Raw genomic sequence first — 20,179 nt, forward strand, 5'->3', positions numbered from 1 at the left:
TAAGCGTTAGCGTGGATTGCCGACCAAGCAACCAAAGCAAATTCCTGAATCGAGTGTTTAATTCATTCCTTTTTTGATCTATGTGATGCTTCCACGTCAGACGTCGATCCAGATAAAATCCAAGATACCTAACGCAAGTAGTTGTTGGCAATTCATCGTTGCCTAGTTTCACGGGAGGACAGTCGCCTCGTCTTAAAGCAAATGTTACATGTTGCGATTTAGAGGCACTTGCTTTTATACGCCACTTTGTTAGCCAATTGTTGGTTTTATTAAGATGTTCTTGTAAGCGGCCACTAGCTTGATTGGGGTCTTTATTACACGATAAGAAGGCGGCATCGTCGGCAAACGTAGCTATGGTAACATCTGGTGATTGTGGTAAATCACAAGTGAAAATGTTGTATAGCACAGGTCCAAGAACTGAACCCTGGGGAACTCCCGCGAAGCATGAATAAAAGTTAGACCTGGCATCGCGCTGCTTAACTTGAAATATTCTATTGTCTAAGTATGATGCCAACAAGAGGAACATAGAATGAGGTAAAAATGTTTTGATTTTGGCCAAAAGTCCTTTGTGCCATACTTTATCGAAGGCCTGCTGAACATCGAGAAACGCAGCTGAGCAATATTCTTTCTTTTCTAGACACTGGCGTATTGTATGGTAGACTCTGTGAACCTGTTCTGTGGTCGAGTGTTTTTTGCGAAAACCAAACTGGTGTCCTGGAATAATGGCACTGTCATCCAAAGCGTCTTTTAGTCTAGTCAGAAATATTATTTCCCAGACCTTTGATAGAACAGGAGTAAGGCTAATAGGTCGATAAGAGGTGGCTTCTTCTGGTGGTTTACCTGGTTTAGTAACATGATGATTTGGCTTACCTTCCAGATGTCAGGAAAATGGCTTTTTTGGAGCATACTATTGAAAAGGTTTGCCAAAAAAGTAAGACACTTTTTAGGAAGTTCCTTAAGTAACCGAGGGGTGATCAGATCGAATCCGGGCGCTTTCTTGCTGTCGAGAGAAGCAATGGTTTTTGAAATTTCTCTAGGGGAAGTTGGTTTTAGAGGTAGGCACATCTGTAGATCTTGGCTAAGGATATCTTGAATTTCTGGGTCGTCTGGATCAGAGGAGTCGTTGGGCTGAAATACATTGCTGAGGTGGACAGCGAAAGCTTCTGCCTTTTCACTGTCAATTCGAGCCCAAGTTGAACCTGTTCTAATAGGCGGAAATTGTTGTTGAGGCTGTTTAAAAGTCTTTGTAGCCTTCCACAGAGATCGATCTCCACGACCTGTCGGTGATAACTGTTCAAGTTTATTTCTGATCGCATAATTAGATGAGTCTGCTAGTATATTTTTAAGTTCCTTTATGGCACGATTTAGACTAGTTTTGTCATCTGGACAGCGTGAGTTTTGCCAGACACGTCTAAGTCGCCTTTTTTCCTCAATTTTAGATCTTATCTCTGATGGAAGGTAAATTCTATCTTGTTTAGGATTTAAAACAGGAGTATTAACCCAAGCTGCAACTTGGATCAAATTTGTCACATATGCGGCAGCTTTATCGATGTCATTTGTGTTCTGAAGTGGAACTTTAAGGTTAATATTATTGTTGAGATAATCTCGGAAGGACACCCAGTCCGTCTTGTAGTTATGCAGATTATCTCTGTTTTCGCTCCTTGATAGAACAGTATTGCTCACCTCCAAGATCAAAGGGGAATGATCCGACGATCCGTCTAAACTTGATTCGATTTTAGTATAAAGGTGGGATACATTTTTAGTTACAAAAAAGTCCAAGAGATCAGGCCTTTTGTTGGGGTCAGATGGCCAGTACGTTGGTTCGCCTGTCGAAAGGGTAAGTAAGTGATTTATATCGACACTACTTTTTAGTTCTCTTCCACGTGGGAGAGTGTAGCGCGAGCCCCAGAAGGTGTTTTTCGCATTCCAGTCTCCACCAGCAATGAAGCGATTGCCCAGTGTTTTAAAATATTCCGAAAACATAGCTTCATCGATTTTGTGACGAGGTGGGCAGTAGATGGCTGAAAGCGTAATAAACTCCGATTTCTCGTGAACTTTGACTGTAGTGGCTTGGATATGAGATGTTTTGTAGGAATCCAACAAGTAATGCTTTAAATTATTCCTAATGACTATCGCAGTTCCACCGTGGGCTCCACCATCAGGGTGAGGAGTCAAATAGCAAGTATCCAGAAATTTCAAATATGCTTCTGACCGTAACGTGGGATTCAGAAATGAGAACAACATCCAGCTTGTTAGCAGCTATGAAAGCTACAAGTTCATCTTTTCTGCCAGTGAGACCGTTTATGTTCCACGTAGCAATACGTAAAGAATTCATTTTGCAATTTTAGTAATGAGGTTGGTTATAAGGCCCAACAGGGTACTTATTTGTTGTAGTAAGAGGTCTATTTTTTCACTTTGTTTCAAAAGTAAATTTTCTATGGAATTGCAAGTTCCAGGAGTTGACTGTGGTTCGGTATTGTTTGGTGCAGCTTTACGTGTTCTTGTTACTTCGGCATATGTTTGTGTTCCATTTTCTCTTCGACGTGTGAATGAATTCGGGTCAATTTGCTTAGTGTCATCCCTGTTAGTCTTAGCTTGGTGAAAAGATTTAGTGTTAAAGGTACTCTTTTTCCTATTGGATATCTCCCTGTAAACCTGACACCCTTTGTAATTAGCTGGATGGTCAAGCAAGCAAAGTGCACATTTAGCAGGGGAGTTTCTATCTTTTTTAGGACATTCGGATGTTTTATGCCCTTCTCCACATTTCACACAACGATAAGGTCTCATACAGTTGTTTTTGGAATGACCATATTGTTGACACCTGTGACACTGGACAATTGTTTTCGATTTTCTAGGGTTTTCTATCTTAACTCTTTGGTGAAATATGTATTCAATATCTTTAAGGCATCTATTATTTACGCTCGGCTCAACATTTACAAAAAAGGTAGATGTAGGATTCTTATCTGGTCCGTATCTGGCGTTGATTATGTCACCTCGAACTGTATTTCCTGTTGACTCCACAGCTTCCACTATAGCAGAATGGGGAGTTGAGTGATGCAAGTTCTTTATTACGATTCGGTAGCATTTAGTGTCCTTCCTAGTGAATGTGTGCCCGATCAAGCCATTTTGTCTAATAACGTCTATTATCTTTTTGTACTCATCCACGCAGTTGATGACAATTCGAAGATTGTTTTTACTAACTATTTTTAGTTTGAAGTGTTCTGAATTGCTTGTAGACTCCAATAATTTAGTCAATTCATTTACATCTTCGATACCGGACAGGATGATAGGTGGAGGTTTGTTTACAAATTTTGCCGTAGGCATATCGTCGCAATCATCAGAAGGGTCTAATGGGAGATCGCTGAAACTATTCCTGGTCAGGATATCATGTGGTGATGGAGAAGTACTAATACGTTTGCGTTTCGGGCCTCTGGAACAAGGAATTTTTTGCCAACTAGGAGGATTAGCTGGTTTTTGAGTAGCTTCTTGAGTATCCATTCGTGATTCAGTTGAAGATCCAGGTATTTTATGCAAATAATGATCAATTTTCCGTTGGGTAACATTAGTGACATCTCCAAGAGAGGATGACCTTGGCCTAGTCAAATGTCCAGGCAGAGTTGAGGTAGTTGGATATTTGAGCACTTGCTGCTTCAGAATTCTGCTTTCGTGCTGTAAATTACTTTGGCCAGTAACATTCTTCACTGATGGGGTAGCCTGGTTGCCCACCACCTCACAGTCTTCGGTAACCAATTTCTCACTCACAGGCCCGGGTACCCATGAGCGCCGGTCGCTAACCGGATTGCATGGCACAACACATTCTTCATTAGGCATACTTTCATATAAAAAGGGGGGGTTGGGAATAATTAGTAGTAACGTTTTCCCAAGGCCTTACACGCAGACTTTTTGGAATTTATTTAACTCCTCCTGGTTCCTGCTAACCAACGCAAGCAAGCCCGCGTTTGTCGGGTTAGTTTCCGCCGCCCGATTGTTCGGCGTTGAAGTGTAACTGTATGTTTGGTATTGAGTGCTTGTCTGAATAGTTAAGGTGTGTATAATGATAAGTGAATCTTGTGTCTGTGCAGTGTGCGGGATAGTGGAAGCAGGATGAGGTAGGGGAAAGTTGGATAGGTAACTGGAGAATAAGGTAAAGGATAAATGGGATACGGCTGGTGGTTTCGGTTACGTCTGATTCAGAAGGAATCAGACCAATAACAGGCAGCAACCACGGGAAGGTAAACACATCAGCCTTGCCTAGGGGATCTACGTGACCTGCACTCTCCCCCTAGGCCATCCGCCAGACCCAACACCGGACAAGTGTTGGGAATAGGGGTGAACCCAGCCTACTCCTAAATAAATCCTAGTCTGCATCCACCCCCGCCCAAAAAATAAATAAAATCTGTTTTAGAATATACAGGTAAAGCACTTTCATATGATACCCCACTTGGTATAGTTATCTTACTTTCAAAATTGAAACACATTTTCATTTTTTTTAAATGATGTAACCACAAATTCACGGTTTTCAGATTTATTCCTGTATTCGTGTTATAAGACCTACTCACCTGCCAAATTTTATGATTCTAGGACAACGGGAAGTACCCTATAGGTTTCTTGACAGACAGACAGACAGACAACAAAATGATCCTATGAGGGTTCCATTTTTCCTTTTGAGGTACGGAACCCTAAAAAACGTATAACAAATTATCATTTCATCAAAACCTTTTCAAAAACTAATCACAAACGTCGTATTTCACAAACATGTAATTTTGCAAAAGATCATTTGACAAATATTCTATTCACAAATGTTTTACTTTGCAACTTTGATCAATGTTAAAATATCATATAAAAAGTTATTATTTCACCAAATAATAGATGTCTTCCAAATAAGCGATTTTACAAAATAATAGAAGATAAATTAATTATTTGATGAAAGAACTAATAACAAACCAATACCTACGCAAAGCGATAGAAAAAGTTTGATTTGCCCTAAGTCCCAAGCTCGCTTCGCTCGCTCATGCATCCTAAGTTCTCTGTGACTGATTTTTCCTATATCATAAACCTCATTTATGGGGGAGTGAGTGGGTGGAAGGGAAGAGACCTCCCCTCCTACGATGGCGGCCTGGTCGACGGAGCCCCGCTTTACGGGGCTCCCTTTTCTGAGTGGTAAAAAAATCACGAAGGGTTATTTTTTTTCTAACCTAACTCATCCAAGTCGGAGTGCCCCCAATCCCAAGCTCGCTTCGCTCGCTCTTGCATTTATAATATTAAGTACGGAGTATGAATAATTTCACAATAATAAATTTATGAAGAAGAGAATAATTATTATAAATTATTCTCTTTCATAAATTTATTATAAGTGAACTACATGTAATTTTAATGATATTATATTTTATATAACATTAGTTAGAATTGTTAATTAATAATACTATTAATAATAAATTAGTCCTAAATTTTGAGTTTGCTTTTTATTTATCACAATATAACCGTAAGTAGGTAGGTGCCTATGTAGTACTAAAATTCTAGTTTGTAATAAAAAATTAAAGTATCGAACGATTTTATGAAAAGATATAAAATTTTTGTGAATAAAAATATAACGTAGGTATTTATCAAACAGTTCACTATATCAAATAATTCATTTTATTAAAAAAAATGTTATACGTTGTTTAATGATTTATTATTAGCAGGATTAACAAATCAATTGATATCAAATGATATTTTATGAAATGACAATTTGTCAGATAATTTGTTTATTAAGTGAATTATTTGTAGACCCAGAAGTTTTATAACGATGAATAAAATGATTCATAATTTTGCCAAAATTTGTTTGTGGAATGAGACTTTGTAATTTGTTTTTTGTTAATTGATCGGTCACCGAAAAATCTACTTTTTGTAGCTGTCCCAGTTTAGATTTGTGTTTAAATTTCTTAAAGATTCAAGTATTAGTTACAGAATTACTATAATAATATGGTACGTCCATGGTTCTATATAACAGGGCTGATTTTGGCAAAAAAATTAATGCCTAAACCCTAATTCAGTGCATCTCAATTCGGGATGTGAATAAGTATTATAATTCGGAATATGTTTTCAATAAAAGTTTATTATGTATAGATAACATATTTTATTATACATAGATATTATTATTTTATCTATGGAATAGGTAAGCCCACAGTCACGTGCAAAACCGGGTTGGATCAGCCAAGTGATTATATATAATTATTCAAACACTTAACAATGTGTTAAATGACTAGATAAGTCCGGGCTGACATGAAACAAATAAAACTATTAAACAATATAGATAATTTTTTAAATTTTAATCTGAATAGGCCATGTTTTTTACATATTAATTTTAACATAATAATAATAATTAGCTGTAAGCGGTAGTGTTTATTTATTTATTTTATATCTAATTGGAACAGCGGTGCCACTCTCATTATATGTATACATATAATGAGATTGTTAGTAATAAGTTATACAAACACAAAAGAAAAAAAAACATTAAATGATTTTGAACATTCATCCAATGCTCCCAGGCTGTTATGCTCTCGTAATTTCAAAAGTTTATACATATACATATTATCATATATATATTATGTCGATATGCAAGGCTCAAATAACGAAATCACTCGCTGAGCAAAAATTTAGCCCATAGCGCGTTGTGGTTTTTTTAAAACATCCACATCGCAAAACCCGTGTTATGGGCATTTATAACAAGTGTAAATTAAAAATTTATAACACCCCCGACAAGTGAAGGTTACAGTTACTAGAAAAGAGCTGATAACTTTCAAACGGCTGAACCGATTTTCTTAGATTATAGCTAAGAACACTCTCGATCAAGCCACCTTTCAAACAAAAAAAACTAAATTAAAATCGGTTCATCGGTTTAAGAGCTACGATGCCACAGACAGATACACAGATACACAGACACACAGATACACAGACACACAGATACACAGATACACACGTCAAACTTATAACACCCCTCTTTTTTGGTCGGGGGTTAAAAATACCCATAACGGGTCTTCCTGCGAGGAAAACCCACGAAACCATCAAGTTTTCTTAGTACAAGTGTCTCAGCACTCCTTCGTCCTTGATATGATTTACTGAATCATAGATAAGAAAAGCATATTTTGTAAGGGCTTATTTAAATTGTAAACACTTCTTTTTAACCCCCGACCCAAAAAGAGGGGTGTTATAAGTTTGACGTGTGTATCTGTGTATCTGTCTGTGGCATCGTAACTCCTAAACTAATGAACCGATTTTAATTTGGTTTTTTTGTTTGAAAGGTGGCTTGATCGAGAGTGTTCTTAGCTATAATCTATGAAAATCGGTTCAGCCGTTTGAAAGTTATCAGCTCTTTTCTAGTTACTGCCTTCCTTGACCTTCTTTAACCTTCACTTGTCGGGGGTGTTATAAATTTTTAATTTACACTTGTTGTGAAATAAATAAATAGAATAGAATTGAATAGTTTTTGACATTCCCACGACCAACTGGAACATTGTATGAAGCTCGCGGAGTTGTCCATTAGGAGTGATGTTATTCTTCAGCTCAAATCAATGTTAAATCAATGCTAATACAGGCATCATTGTAAATATCCTGAAATACAAATGTAATGTAATATGATGTGAGGTTTGAGTGATGTTTTATTGAAGCAACCACGCAGCCACACTGTAACTATTATTATTATCATTGTAACTGCGACTATACATCTATATATTACTAGCTGATACCCGCGACTTCGTTCGCGTGGATGAAGGTTTTTTAAAATTCCCGTGGGAACTCTTTGATTTTCCGGGATAAAAAGTAGCCTATGTGCTAATCCAGGGTATAACCTATTGCCATTATAAATTTCAGCCCAATCCGTCGAGTAGTTTTTGCGTGAAGGAGTAACAAACATATACACACACACACATACAAACTTTCTCCTTTATAATATTATAGTGTGATAGTGTGATGGCAATTCAACGATATAACTAATATAACAAACGGCAGCCACTAAGGCAGAAAGGGCCAAGAGGCGCAAATATGAAAATATAGAAAATAATTTCATATTTGTGCCTTTTGGAGTGGAGACCATGGGTTCGTGGGGCGAGGATGCCAGATCCTTTTTTAAGGACCTGTCATCCCGTCTTGTGGAGTCCACGGGTGACCGGAAATCTGGCAGTTACCTTGGTCAGCATATTAGTCTGGCCATTCAACGAGGTAACGCAGCCAGCGTTCTGGGCACCCTGCCTCGTTACAGTGATTTGGATGATATTTTTGTTTTATAATTTTTATATTTAAGTATTTTTAACATTTGTGAAAATCTGTATTATTACTTTCTGAATAATAATAAATTATATAAACATTAATCTTTATATTTCAGGTATTTATATGTGCCTATAAAAGACAAAGATAATGGAAAATAATATATTATGTACCGACCTCATAGATTTCACTTTAATGTTACGTATTAAAAAGCAACTTAGATAAATTAATTTACGTGTTTTCTACATAAATTGCGATAGTAAAAAAAACTTAATTATTATTTGCATGAACTAGGTAAGTAGGTATAAAATGTGTGAATTAAAGTGAACTCTTATAACCGAGTAAGAGCTGGTAAGTGTTTGTTGTTGAAATAGTTTCGTAGATACAATATAAATGCAACTGGCGTAGAGCGACAGATAGCCATAAAAGTCACTGGCGTAGCCCGCTGCGCCATACGCTCTACAGTCCTCTACGGCGTAGATGTCTACGGCGTAGCTATCTTTTTAAATTTATAGACTAGCGCTTGGTGGCAAGTGATTGATGCAACCTAAGATGGAGGGCGCTTTTTTAGAAGATGCCCATTCACTCTTGACTTGAAGATACCCATATTATAATTGGCGGGGAAAACTGATGTTGTAAGGGCTGTTCGAATTAGAAATGAGGAGGCAGATCGCTTTGTACGTATCCGTGAAATTTCGACTACATACAGGTGCAGACAGCAGACCTTGGGGAAGCCTTGCAGTACGATAGCTCATATACGATAGTCAGCCAGTTTCACGTTATAAATGGAGTAAAAGTATTTAACAAGACGAAGACGAAGCTTAAAACGATAGAAACTTTAAACTTCGCACGTAGATTCTTTTTATAACGTAAAACTTCACTAAGAGAGGATTTTTAGTCCATGTGAGTGAAGCTATTCACTATATTATGTAGATATAAATCGTTTAACGTACATTTTTCAGTTATTTCTCGGCCCAGTCTCACCAACATCACAATGAAATTGGTATTAGCGTGTACAGCGGTGGTATTGCTGCTGTCCGCGGTAGAACTGGCGCGACCAATGCGGCGTCGGAAGAATTCCATCGCCCAGATATACAGAGCCGCTAATATCACTCCCGTACCAGAACAGATACTCCAAGTAAGAGATAGGCATCCATTAGGCACTTGTCCCGCCACTGACGAAGAAGCGACTATACTCTGTACGCGGAGAGAAGTTACGTATAGGGCTCTCTCTGTTGCGTAATCCCATACAAATGACAAAGACAAACCGTTAACCATTTTGCGTGACCAACCAATCACAGACGAACCTATGTTTTCGAATTGATTTCGAATGTTTTTTGCTTTTTAGTAAATACGGCCATTTTGTAATTTCAATTAAGTTTTTCTATTGTAGTTTTTAGGGTTCCGTACCTCAAAAGGAAAAACGGAACACTTATAAGATCACTTTGTTGTCTGTCTGTCTGTCTGTCCGTCCGTTCATCCGTCGTGTCTGTCAAGAAAACCTATGGTACTTCCCGTTGACCTCGAATCATGTTTGGCAGGCAGGTAGGTCTTATAGCACAAGTAAAGGAATAAATCCGAAAACTGTGAATTTGTGGTTACATCATTAAAAAATAAATAAATTATAATGTTTTTAAATTTTCAAAGTGAGATGACTATATCAAGTGTAATATATATGTAATATATGAATAAAATCTGTTTTAGAATGAACAGGTAAAGCCCTTTCATATGGGTATCATATGAAAGGGCTTTACCTGTTCATTCTAAAACAGATTTTATTAATTTTTATGCATAATAGTTTTTGATTTATCGTGCAAAATGTCAAAAAAAATACCCGAGTACGGAACCCTCGGTGCGCGAGTCCGAGTCGCACTTGGCCGATTTTTCTCTTTTACTTAGTATCGGTGGGTCAAGCATGGATCAAAATGAGAGTGAAAGTGGTCAAGTGAGAGTCGGTCTCGCACACGTATTCAATACCACCGTATAACATATAACACTTTTAATTTTTTTTAATTTTCATGCCAGTCGTTTTTATATTTTTATTATAGCGGCAATAGAAATACTCATTTAGTGAAAATTTTAACTCTCTACCTATAACGGTTCACGAGATATAGCCCACTGACAAATAGACGAACAGACGGACGGACAGCAGAGGCCTAGTAATAGAACCCTAAAAAATGTTATATTATTCACCATTGACAGGTAAACTTCGGAGGAATAAAAGTGACTCCAGGTCTTGAAGTAGCCCCTGAGGATGCAGTTGATCTGCCCACTATTGGATTTGACTTCATCCCTGGCTGCTATTACACGTTTTTGGCATATAGTATGTATTAAAGTTGTTTTTTTTACCCGACTGCGGCAAAGCCAAAAGGAAGGGTAATGATTTTAGCAGTCTATGTATGTATGTATCCAGATTCTGTGTGTTTTGATGAATGAGGTGTGAATTGATTTGTTGTAAAGGTCCGGGTATATTTGATACGAAAAAAATTAACCTAGCGGATGTTACGTCAAAAAAGTGAGGGTCTCCAAAAACATTTTTTTGCTATTGATCGAGTGGGGTGTCAAATGAAAGAGGAGAAAATTTTGAATTCATATAATATAAAGGTATAAATGTACAACAACAAGAAAATACACCAAACGACAGATAAACAATTTTTCTCTAATATTTCTGTGTTATTAAGACCGCAGTCGGGTTTTAGTTTTCAACTTTATTTTTAAATCAATTAATAGTCGTTTTTTTCGGGAACACGCAGGCATGCGGCGACTTCCTACATGAGCACTTAGAGGAATCTGTTACGTAAATTTTAAACTCACGAGGGGGGAAGTAGAGTTATTCTATGTAAAGCTATTCTTCATAAATAAAAACAAACCGAAATGAGAGAACTTTTTGGGACATATATGCATTTTCACTTACCAATTTATTAACAGGGCTCTCTCCGTCACTCGTTTCATACAATCGTAGTTCCAATTTCATTTGAATATTAAGCAACCAAAGTCCATGAAATTTTGCAGACATATTCTAGAAACTAATATCTGTGTCTGTGGTGTTTTAGATTTTTCTAAAAATATGTAGTTTTAAAATTACAGGGGCTCAAAGATTTGTATGAATTTTTTTAAGACCGCGTAACTTTGAAACCGAATATTTTAACAGAAATCTGGAAAACCACAGACATAGATATTAGTGTCTAGAATATGTCTGCAAAATTTCATGGACTTTGGTTGCTTAATATTCAAATGAAATTGGAACTACGATTGTATGAAGCGAGTGACGGAGAGAGCCCTCTTAAACTAGGTGTTATAAAATTACTTTTTGACAATACTCTCACTATTCATAATTTGATTAAAAGTAGCCGTAAATCTAAATAACCAATAGTTTTTGTGTTATGAGGGAAATCACACTGAAAAATGTTGTGAGGACAGCCACCGAAATGATAAAATTGGGGCTTTTAATTATTATTATTTCCTAAACTGAAGTCCTCATCAAGAAATATATATTGCCTCGCATAGGTGACTACCTCCTTTACTAGAAAATAATATTAGAACTGTATATTAACGTTCGATATCACCGATTTAATCCATGCCGTGTAAACTTTGTTGTTGGGAAGTCTCTTTAACTGCGACCTCCTTTAGTGGTAATAATGGATGCAGTTTTATATCGTTCTAATATTATGAAATGGTCCAACCTTTAGACTAAAGATACATGTTGTTTTGCAGACAGCAACTACTCAATCTCTTTTTTGAGTCCGTCCATAGTAGGGTTGTATGTCAACCTTAATGGCGATATGTTAGCGGACTCTTCCGCAATAGCAACTTGGCTTGGACCGAGCCCTAGTCCTGGCACTGGGATAAACCGTTACATACTGAATGTGTATAAACAAAGTGGATTGATTGATACCACTGATGAACAACTCCTCAGGTAAGCCAATCTTTATATAACTGGTTACTTAACCCAAAACAAATATTTAAAATGTGTACTAGCAGTACTAGTGTGTATTAATTATACTGTCTGATGTATATGGTATGGTGCCGTGGCTACCTTTTATCCCGGAAAATCAAAGAGTTCCTACGGGATTTCGAAAAACCTAAATCCACGCGAATGAAGTCGCGGGCGTCAGCTAGTTTATTATAACTTTGTAACTACAATTTTGGTAAATGAAAAAAAAAAAAACGTTGATTCTTGCTTACAGCTACCAAATCGACCGCCTGCGCTTCCCGATTGATGATTTCGTGGCGACCTACGGCCTTTCCGGCCCCGTCGCCGGAACCTTCTTCCTTTCGCAATATCCTGTATTCGCATCCGAAGATTGTCTTTGAACGAGCCTCTTTACTGTAAATAAAGATTTTTTAGTCTTAAACGGAAACGGTAGTTAATTTTTCTCTATTTTTTAACTGCCCAGATAATTATAATTTTAAAAAACGATGTTTATTTTTATTAATTACTATATGATGCCCAAAACTTTTTCTTCTTCATTTTCCTTAAAATCCACCATGCATGCATTTTGTGGATTTTCACAACCACCCTTTTAAGACAAGTGACTATTAAATAGGAAATACGCTACATAATACGCTGTATTTTGCAATAGAATTGAAGGTTTAGCCTTTTCGAATTAAACTGCGCTATCAGTGTAGTCAATGAAGCCATAAAACAGACATCATACAAATGATTTACAAAATATTATTTAAAATTATGTCCCCGTTTCAAAAGGTTCCTCATTTTAAAAAATATTAAAAAAAACCACCGAAATCGGAGCTGTTTCTGAGGACTTCCGAGGAAAAGGATTCATTGACTCCACTATATTGAATAACTCGAAATTGAGCTACCTAAGTATAACTCAATTTAAATGAAGTTAAGTATAAATCGATGTCTGAAAAAATGTCGAATGTTGGGTTTTTAAAATATCGATTCACCTATCTTAAATGGAAGTACATGTGTATATTGGTCTGCGGGGTGATTCACTTTCAACTCAGGGATCAACACTGAATGATTGCCATCGCATATTCTGACATTTATTTATAATTAATCCAGTGAAGGTTTTCTACGAAAAAATATTTTAATATCACTCAGTAAAGCAGCAATGTAGAACCAACCAATGTCAAATGAGCTCGGTAGCTATAATTCAGTGTTAGACAGAAGACACTGAGTTAGCGAATCACCCAGCCGCGCTGGGGGTTATTCCCTTACTAGTGATTTTTTTCTCTCGTCTGGCTTTACACAGATAAACCAATGTCAAGTTTGTAGTTATTTACAAGTTAGGGAAACTATTACAGTACAACCAAATTAATAATGCGCATAGAAATGTTCGTCACTGTTCGGCAACGGTCGTATGATACACATGATATTGACTCCTATTTGTTTATAACAAGGTGCAAAATGCAAGTGCATTGTTTAGGGCTCTTACGATTCAATGATTCGGAATATCTGATCGGATCGGATCTGCATGCGCATTATTAATTTGGTTGTACTGTAAGTATGTGTAAGACACACCTACTAGTTATCAACACTGAATGAAATTCACGTTTTCAGATTTTTTCTTTGACTGGTCTATAGACCTTATTCTACCTGCCAAATTTCATGATTCCAGGTCAACGGGAAGTACCCTATAGGCTCCGATTCCCTTTTCTTGAAAGACGCGAAAGACAGATAGATAGACAACGAAGTGATCCTATAAGGGCTCCTTTTTTTCTTTTGAGGTATTATAACGGAACTCTGAAAACCATAGATATATTAACTGGGAGTTTTTAGTAATGTGAATATGCCCTTAAATATTTCAGATTTTTTAGATATTTCAGGTTTCCGGTACGGTATTGTTGGTAGGTGCAGTATTTTTTATTTATAAAATTAAATTTTAATTTTAACTTTTTTGTAAAAAAAATCTGACTAAAATCATTGTATCATCATCATCATCAGCCCGTGGACGTCCACTGTTGGACATAGGCCTTCCCTATAGACCGCCACCACACCCGGTCCTCAGCCTTCCTCATCCAGCCACTTCCCGCCAGCCGCTTTATATAGTCGGTAAATTATAATTAAAATATCAAAATTATAATTTCATATATAAAATCATTATATATGAAATTATACCTTTGGAAAACATTTTTTTATATTATAGAATTAGGTTGTAATATTACATGCGCGAGCGACGCAAAGTAGCGCGTTTTTGGGCGTTATCTTGTGTCCATGTTACTTTAAAATTGCATAGTTTTACATAATGATAATAATTTGGCACTGACCTTGTAGCTTTAACTTTAATTTATAATAAATAACATAGATAAAGTAGTTTAAGTGTTTCGAAAACGATAATTTCAAAAAGAACTCGATTATTTGCATAACATTGGTAAATAGTGTATAAAATGAGTGAACTAAACTAAATTCTTATAATTAAGGTGGAATCGAAGGTGAGTGTTTGTTGAAATAGTTCCGTAAATATCATACATATTACAATATATTATTATCATTAGCGTAGATGTCACAGGTTAGTAAAAAAATATAATATAATAACTAAAATAAATACTTACTACATATTTTATGTAAAAAATGATTCGAGTTAATTAAATGACTGTGATGTTTACATTAAAATATTGATCATTTAGTATATACTAGCTGATGCCCGCAGCTTCGCCCGCGTGGATTGGTCAGATCCCCTGCAGCATCAGGATTGAGGAGTTGGAATCCAAATTTTTATGAAACAATGTCGCAAAGTTCCTCTTTCGATTAAAAAAGAAATGACGCAAATCGGTTCAGAAATCTCGGAGATTTCGGTGTACATAGGTAGAAAAATACAACTCCCTTCTTGAAAGTCGGTTAAAAAGTAGCCTATGTTACACCCTGGTCAATCCTCTACTTGTATGTGAAAATCCCGTTAAAATCGGTTCAGCCGTTCCGAAGATTAGCCTTTTCAAACAGACAGACAGACAGACAGACAAAAATTTTAAAAACGTGTGATTCAGTCATGGTATCGTTCAAATAACCATATGACCTTAATATGTGGTAGTTATTTCGAAATTACAGACAGACACTCCAATTTTATTTATTAGTATAGATTTTAATGTAAACATTTAATAATGTAAGAGATTTTATATTTCTGCAAATTAACTCCAGTAAAAAATAATACCCGGCTGTTTTGTTGTGGGCTCTTCCCAGACGGGCGCGTTTGGAACCCTCGTAGCTTTAGTTTTAAGTTTACGTAATTAATTATCACCACTAATCATCTTTTAAATCTAACAAATCGGACAAACAAAAGGTATACAATAGTACCTACTTTGAATACTTTGAATAAATGATTTTGACTTTGACTTTGACTTTTGGATAAATTGTGGACGGATCTAACACTACCCACCACCCATAGCGAAGCGAAAAGCGAAAAAGTCTTTCTTTTTTTTTCTTTTTTTTCTCTCTCGTCTGGCTTTTACAATGATTAGCCAATGTCAAGTTTGTTGTTATTTGTAACAAGTTAGCTAAACTATACAAGTATGGACCCCGTCTGTGCCGCCGCTCGCCGACATACGCACGGCACCCCCTTAAAGCGCTTTTCAGTCAGTTTTAACAAAAAAAAAACACTCCAAAAAGTCACAACACGCGCGCCAGCAAACGCCACCACAGACGAAGTCCAAATTGTAAGTCTATGCATTCGTGTCATTTCGCTCCCAGTGTGGCCTGCGCTTAACGTAAATCTCAACTATGACTTCACTGCAATATTCAGAGAGATCGTATACATTTTTCAGTAATTTCTCGGTCCAGTGTTGCCAACATCACAATGAAACTGATACTAGCGTGTACAGCGATGGCGCTGCTGTCGACAGCGGTAGAGCTGGCGAGGGTAGCGTCGCGTCGGAGTAATTCCACTGCCAACATCTACAGAACCGCTAATATCACCCCCGTACCACAACAGATACTTAAAGTAAGAAACGAGCATTCATTAATTTTTACACCACTCGCTCGGCAATGCCTTATTACTGACCTGTTATAACCTGCCTTCCCACTAGATTTAAACATTAGGTTTATTCAATGGGTGTGGATCAACAAATTCTTGAAAAGCAGGCAACGTATTGACGGTTCCTCTGGTGCTTCAATGTTATAGTAAGCGGTAATCACTTAACATCAGAGGGGCGCTCGTTTGCTCGCTATTTTAATTAAAAAAATATTCATTGCTCACTCATAAATTCAAACCTACATGCATACATACATACATACACACATACATACATACAGTACAACCAAATTAATAATGCGCATGCAGATCCGATCCGATCAGATATTCCGAATCATTGAATCGTAAGAGCCCTAAACAATGCACTTGCATTTTGCACCTTGTTATAAACAAATAGGAGTCAATATCGTGTGTATCATACGACCGTTGCCGAACGGTGACGAAGATTTCTATGCGCATTATTAATTTGGTTGTACTGTACATAGACTGCTAAAATAATAACACTTCCTTTCGGCTTTGCCGTATAGTAAAAATATACGACACTCGTGACTTGACCAAGTTTTATTAGTGCACGGCATAAAGCATTAGTCACATGTATCATAGTGTACCATTATAGCTCGTATGACCTTAACCCATGCAACGCTGATGACATGGGCTACTTATTAAGTCATGGATGTGTTACTTCTTATTAAGTCACACTAAGTCATGGATGAGCGTTACTCAATTGCGGGTTGAGGTCTCGCATTGCTATAAAAATATTACATTGAATGTCATTTACAGGTACGCTTTGGAAATGTTGAAGTATTTCCAGGAATGGAAATACGCCCTTCAGTTGCAAAGGACTTGCCCCGTATTGATTTTGACTACGAGATCGGCCGCTATTACACGTTTATTGTGATAAGTATGTGATTAGATTTTTTATTTTACCTCAGACACAAGTTAGCCCTTGATGGTTCTTGTTAGAGTTCGACGGCCTCCCTGGGGCAGTGGTAAGCGCTGTGGTCTATAGAAGGAAGTCCTGGGTTCGAAAATTTTATAATTTCTAAATCTCTGGTCTGGCCTGGTGGGAGGCTTCGGCCGTGGCTAGTTACCACTTTACCGGCAAAACCGTACCGCCAATCGATTAAGCGTTCCAGTGTAGAGGCATGCAGCCTCTTTTAAGACCGGCAGCTGCGAAGAAAGCAACACACTTTGCAGCTGTCACTTAGAGAACACAATTTGAATTCGGAGCGATTCAAAATATCTTGCTGGCCTGGACGAACCCCGGGCAGCGCATTCAACCAATTCACTTCAGATCATCAAGACCGAAACGCCTCGGTCTAGCATCAAGCTCCGGCCGTCGTTTTTCTACCACAGTTTTAATTGTAACCAAGGCACATATTGTAAATACAGCCCAAGTAATACAAGTTAATATGTAGCGGTATTTTTATTTATCAGTTATCTATCATACGCTGCATGGCCGCTACATATTCTGGTGCCCCGGGTGAGGACCGAACTCACGTGTCATTGGTGAGGTCGAAGACATTATAACTCATCCCCCGCCTACTGACCGTTTCGCTTTCTTAAAAAAGGAGCTCATCCGTCGGTTGTCGACGTCAGAGGAGCAGAGGGTCCGACAGCTTATTAATGACGAAGTACTAGGAGATCGTAAGCCGTCCCAGTTTCTTCGCCATTTGCGTTCCCTGGCCGGTCACGTACTTACCGACCAGAATATTTTGCGTCAACTTTGGATGCGCCGCTTGCCACAACATTTGCAAGCCATATTAGCTGCGCAGTCCGAAATTTCATTAGATAAGGTTGCCGAATTGGCAGACAAAATTTTAGAGGTCTCCCCTGACATCAGGGCACCTTCTACTTCTGCTAGTTTGTCTGATCCCAGTGTGTCTTCGCTTCTTAAACGCATTGAGGAGTTAACTGAACAAGTTGCTGCGCTTAGCAGGAATAGGGATCATAGACGTACGAGGAGTAGATCTAGAGGTCGTTTTTCTAATAACAATTTTAAATCAACTTCTCCTCACAGATCACAGAGCAATGGTGGTGGAGAGATGTGCTGGTACCATCGAAGGTTTTCTTCACGTGCCCTGAAGTGCATCAAACCATGTTCCTATACAGGGCAGGAAAACGCCAAAGACAGTCAGTAGGGGCGATGCCTGACTGTCCAGTTGATACTCGCCGTTTATTTGTCACTGAGGTTAAATCTAAATTGCGTTTCTTAATAGACACTGGCTCTGATCTTTCGTGCTACCCGGTGACTTGGATTGATCGACCTCCTAAGGCTACCGAGTATACCATGCGCGCCGCTAATGGCAGCGATATTAAAACATATTCTGGTGACCCCGACGTGACTGCATGGCCGCTACACCAGTACGATGCCGTGTATTTTTGTGGATTTTTTCGAGTTCATGAATGAAGAGGATTTATATTTTCACCGAAGGGACCAATCAATCAATCAATCAATATCCCATCGATAGGAAGGCCGATTCCGGAAAACCTGCGTCAATCATTATTACAATTGCAATTGTTCTGATTGGCTGAATTTATGGTATTCTGGTTGCAATAATGCGTTAGGTATAGCCAAAAGGAAGCGAGTATCAACCTATAGATATGATATAGATAGAGTGTAAATATGATTGCGATCATGACACTACAGCTACCATTCTTGCTGACTTGTACTGACTGATCAATGCTCAAGCCAAACTCTTGGACCTAACTTTGCTCTGAGGTTCCCTTTTTAATAAATTCAAGGAATACGATAGAATATTTTGAAATTCCCACGGAGAGGATTTGTATTTTCCCCGAACGAACAATCAATATCCTGACCTACTCTTTCACTGACTGATCAACGCTCAGTCCAAATCCTTGGATCTGGAAAGCTGGCCTAAAGATTCGCTTTATAATCAGCCTATGCCCGCGACTTCACCCGCGTGGGCTACACACCTCATATTTACCCCCCTTTGAGGTTGAATTTTTAAAAAACCATTCTTAGCGGATGTCAACATTATAATAGCAATCTGCATGCCAGCCCGATCCGTCAAGTGGTTTGAGCTTTGTATTGATCAGTCAGTTAGTCAGTCAGTCAATCAGCCAATCAGCCAGTCAGCCAGCCAGTCAGCTTTCTCCTTTATATATTTAGATAAGGATTTTTTTTTTAACTTTTTTTAATGAAAATATTACAATAAAACTTAAAGCTAGCCTTATCTAATTACTATACAAATCATGCCCGTGTGGAATGGTGCCAAGAATACTGGCTGCATTTCCGCGTTGGACAGCCAGGCTGATCCGTTGCGCAAAAAATGAGACAGCCCTTCTGTCACCCGATGAGGCTATTAAACGCGGTGAAATGTCTCGTAAAAATTTCTTTGCACTAAGGATAAGGATTAACGTTGGATATTTTGAAATTCCCACAGCATAGAGAATGAGTAGGGATTATAATATTTTTCCGAGCGAAATAATTTTTTTTTTCTTTACAGGTAAAACCTGGCCTTTTCCATACGATCCTTTCCTAAGTCCGTCCGTATTAGCGTTGTATGTGGACATATATGGAGGCCCAGGGCGTATAGTCATTGGTAATTCTTCTGAAATAGCGACCTGGGTTGGACCGTGCCCTCCTCCTGGCAGTGGCTCACACCAATACTTGTTGTTCGTGTATAGACAAAGAGGGATCCTTGATACCACTGATGAGCAACTTCGTAGGTAAGCTAAGGCACTACCCATCGCTGCCTACCCATGTGTAAAGTGTAGCGTGTGTGTGTGTGTGTGTGTGTATAACTAATCTTATAGTCATTCATATTTTTAGAACAAAAAAAAATACAAAAACTAAATCACATTTTTAAAATAATACAAAGTTATAGCTATAATATGAGGTAGTTATTTCGAAATTACAGACAGACACTTCAATTTTATTTATTAGTATAGATATTGAGAAGGGATGTGAACCCTCGCCTCCAGTAGCTCCTAATCAAAAGACTGATGATTTGGACGCGACCAAGTCATTACCGATTTTTACAACT

The 20,179-nt window shown here is 37.8% G+C and overlaps 2 protein-coding genes across 2 annotated transcripts; both read left to right on the top strand.

Annotated features, from left to right (window-relative positions):
* Positions 1-7,506: 7,506 nt before the first annotated feature.
* LOC123875872 (protein D1-like) lies at positions 7,507-12,555 on the top strand. The gene is made up of 6 exons (XM_045921930.1): positions 7,507-7,664; positions 8,360-8,535; positions 9,204-9,379; positions 10,444-10,564; positions 11,956-12,157; positions 12,429-12,555. Exons 3-6 carry the CDS (start codon positions 9,236-9,238, stop codon positions 12,553-12,555), a joined length of 594 nt encoding a protein of 197 aa, XP_045777886.1. The 5' UTR covers positions 7,507-7,664; positions 8,360-8,535; positions 9,204-9,235.
* A 3,412-nt stretch (positions 12,556-15,967) lies between these two features.
* LOC123875873 (protein D1-like) lies at positions 15,968-19,866 on the top strand. Its single transcript, XM_045921931.1, has 3 exons — positions 15,968-16,139; positions 16,950-17,070; positions 19,640-19,866. Exons 1-3 carry the CDS (start codon positions 15,996-15,998, stop codon positions 19,864-19,866), a joined length of 492 nt encoding a protein of 163 aa, XP_045777887.1. The 5' UTR covers positions 15,968-15,995.
* The last annotated feature ends 313 nt before the right edge of the window (positions 19,867-20,179 follow it).

The sequence above is a fragment of the Maniola jurtina genome, chromosome 20 (genome assembly GCF_905333055.1).
Source record: "Maniola jurtina chromosome 20, ilManJurt1.1, whole genome shotgun sequence".
Classification (NCBI taxonomy): domain Eukaryota; kingdom Metazoa; phylum Arthropoda; class Insecta; order Lepidoptera; family Nymphalidae; genus Maniola; species Maniola jurtina.